Source organism: Protobothrops mucrosquamatus, unplaced genomic scaffold, assembly GCF_001527695.2.
Source record: "Protobothrops mucrosquamatus isolate PMUCROS unplaced genomic scaffold, P.Mucros_1.0 scaffold115, whole genome shotgun sequence".
NCBI lineage: Eukaryota > Metazoa > Chordata > Lepidosauria > Squamata > Viperidae > Protobothrops > Protobothrops mucrosquamatus.
Genome location: NW_015386487.1, coordinates 1,569,829 through 1,572,656, shown reverse-complemented (window position 1 = coordinate 1,572,656; position 2,828 = coordinate 1,569,829). Strand labels below are relative to the sequence as shown.

The 2,828-nt window shown below is 60.9% G+C and overlaps 1 protein-coding gene across 1 annotated transcript in view; it reads left to right on the top strand.

The window, feature by feature from the left end:
* Nucleotides 1–1,379: 1,379 nt before the first annotated feature.
* IL10RA (interleukin 10 receptor subunit alpha) overlaps nt 1,380–2,828 on the top strand; it is a 2,137-nt gene continuing 688 nt past the window's right edge. Inside the window, exons 1-4 of the mRNA XM_029283525.1 lie at nt 1,380–1,678; nt 1,784–1,959; nt 2,173–2,336; nt 2,540–2,690. Coding sequence (XP_029139358.1) covers nt 1,380–1,678; nt 1,784–1,959; nt 2,173–2,336; nt 2,540–2,690 — 790 coding nt within the window. The remainder of the gene's footprint in view (nt 1,679–1,783; nt 1,960–2,172; nt 2,337–2,539; nt 2,691–2,828) is intronic.

The window sequence follows — 2,828 nt, the reverse complement described above, 5'->3', positions numbered from 1 at the left end:
CTAACAGAAACAGTTCTGGCTTGAAATCTATATGTTTTTTAGTCATTTTTTCCAACCATATGTGTATTTTTGACCAAAATCCTTTAGCTCTAGGGCATGTCCACCCAATATGATACCTGGTTTTTGTTTACAAGAGCCAACTTTAGATGGCCACCGAGCACCAGTTGGCCACTGGTGAGCCCAGGAAGAGCCAGAGGCTCTGAGGGAGGGGCGCTTTTGGGGGGGGCGAAGGAGGCAAGTACCAGATTCATGGTAGTCTTGCTCCCCCTTGGTGAAAGGAGCTTGGCTTCAGCTTCGAGGTGGGCCTTGCCCAGGCGGTGCCAGGTTATCCAAAGGAGAGGCTGCTGTCAAGCCCACCTCTGCGCACCGGGAAAGCCGGCCAGTCAGAGGCGTCTGACCCTGCCTGGGGAGGTGAAAACGAAACGAACTGCATCTAAAGCCCTTCCCAATGTCACTCCCCCCACCCAAAGGGTTAGTTTTACAAAATGAGAAGGACGGAGTGTGAGTTGTGGAACTCGTAAATTCTGCTTCCAACGAGTCTATTCCGGAGGATGGGAAAGACGGTTTCTCTGGACGCAGTTTAGTCAACCTCGCGTTCCAGTACCTGCTCGGGTCTTTTGTCCCCAGAAAGAAGCCCCGAATGAGGGTAGCTGGGAGGCAAATTGCCCAAGTGGTGGAAAGAGCCCCGGAGTGGAGACCCAACAGCTCCCCCAAACGGCTTTGGGAGGCACGGGTCGGGCACGCGGGGGCTCATCTTTGGTGAGGACAACCCAAGGCCGAGCCGTTGAAAGTCAGGATAGGCGCTGGGAAAGTCTTTAATGCTCCTCCTTCCTCCTCTTTTCCCCACAACAGCAACCATGTCAGGTGGATTGGGCTGAGGGAGACGGACTGGCCCGAGGTCACCCAGCCGGCTTTCATGGCTAAAGCGAGACTAGAACTTACGGGCACCCGGTTTCTAGCCTGGTGCCTTAACCACTAGACCAAACTGATTCTCCAGCTCCTTCCAGACAGCGGGCCGTCTAGAGTTGAGGAAGGGTCCCAGTTCAGAAGCAGAAGGTGAGCAGTCAGGCGGGGGTCGCGGCAGGGTGGGCAAGCCGGCAGCCACGGGCTGGACAGGCCGGCGAAGGGCTTCCGGTAGCCCTCTCGGCCCCTTCTGCTGCTCCTTCCCCACCGCAGGGCTCATCATTGCGCTCCTTCTCTGGGCGGAAACGGCGGGTGCTTGGAGTAAGCGGCAGAGAGGAGGCGCGGGCGGGGCTTTCCCCAAGAGGGGGCCAGCGGGGAATGCCCGGAGGAAGTGAAAGCAGAGCCAGCTGCTCCAGCGCCCGCCGGCAAACGCTCTACTTTCAGTCGCTCTCCGGCAAACGCCTCGGATGGCCGAGATGTTGGTGTCCGCGCTGGTGCTGCTGCCGCTCCTGCTGCCCTGCCTTCCGGGCCACGGTGAGCGAAGAGCCATCGCGGCCACTGCCGAGCGGCCGACCCGCAGGAGGCGAGCGGGAGAGGGAGGGACGGGCGCAGGACCTGCTAACCGCCCGGCGCTGCCTGTGACCTCAGGAGGAGAGCGGATCCTCGCCGCGCCCTCGGACCTGCACTTCCAGGCCCGCGTCTTCCATCACCTGCTTCGCTGGAAGCCGGGCGCTAAGCCAGGCGGCGGGATCCTGTACGAGGTGCAGTATCGGCGGTAAGGGCAGGGCCGGGCAGGGCGGGAGAGAGAGGCCGGCCGGGTCCGGTCCTTGCCGTCTTCCGTGTCAGAACAGCCTTCAGCTTCACTTCCCGCCACCCGCAGGGTCGGCAACGACAGCTGGAGGGCCGCCGCCAATTGTACCCGGATCGCGCTCGACTTCTGTGATCTCACCTGCGAAACGCAGCAGCCCGCGGTTCACTACTTGGCCCGGGTGCGCGCCGTAGCCGGGAACCGCTCCTCCCCCTGGATACGGACGCGCCGATTTACGCCTAGCGAAGGTAGCGCAAGAGGCTCAAGGCCCTCGCCTTCGGGGAGAAGAAACGACCCAAGAGCCGCTGGCTTTTCCTGCAAGGGCGAGGCAGCCATGCCGGGTGGCGGTGGCGGTCCCAGGAGGCGAACCTGGGAGGGGGAGCTGTTCAGGGCGACCCCTCGGGGTGGCAAGCCGCGCAGCTTCCTCCAGGTTTACTGCTCACCTCCTTCCCCCCTCCCAGCAACTCTGTGGCTCTCTAAGGTGACCCTCTCCAGGAGCGGCAACCAGCTCCGTGCCTCCGTGAAGCTTCCCACCAGCTGCTGGGCCAACCTCACTTATGAAGGCAGCTATGAGGCATGGGGGGAATATCTTGTCCGAGTCAGAAGAGTGTCCAACAATCAAGAGGTGAGCTTCTATCCATTGCCAGCACCCAGGTGAGCACCCAGGTGGAGCTGACTGGGGAAGTTGGAATGGCAACTGCTGAAGCACCAGCAGGAGTCCCTCAGGAGCCTAAGGGTGCCATGGGCTGGGACAAGTGGCCTGACCTGAGCTTGGCAGGGAGGTAGACTGGTTTGGCCTAACGAGGGGCTGCCCATTCTCCTCCACAGCTGGTGCATGTCCACAACAGCCTGGAATTTGACCTGCCCCCATTGCTATGGGGGGAGCAGTACTGCATCAGTGTAAAGCCTCGTGTGGCCTCCAGGCCAAATGCTGCTGACTGGACAGAGGAGCAGTGTGTCTGGATACCCCCCCTAGAAGGTGAGCACCAGCCTTCTCTCTGTACCTCTGGCTCACCCCCTTCATCCCAAGGAAGCCAGAGCCTGTGGCAAAGCCAGCCCAGCCAAGCTTCCAGAGAGAGCTCAGTTGAGGACAAGATGGTGTCTGAATTGGGGTTAG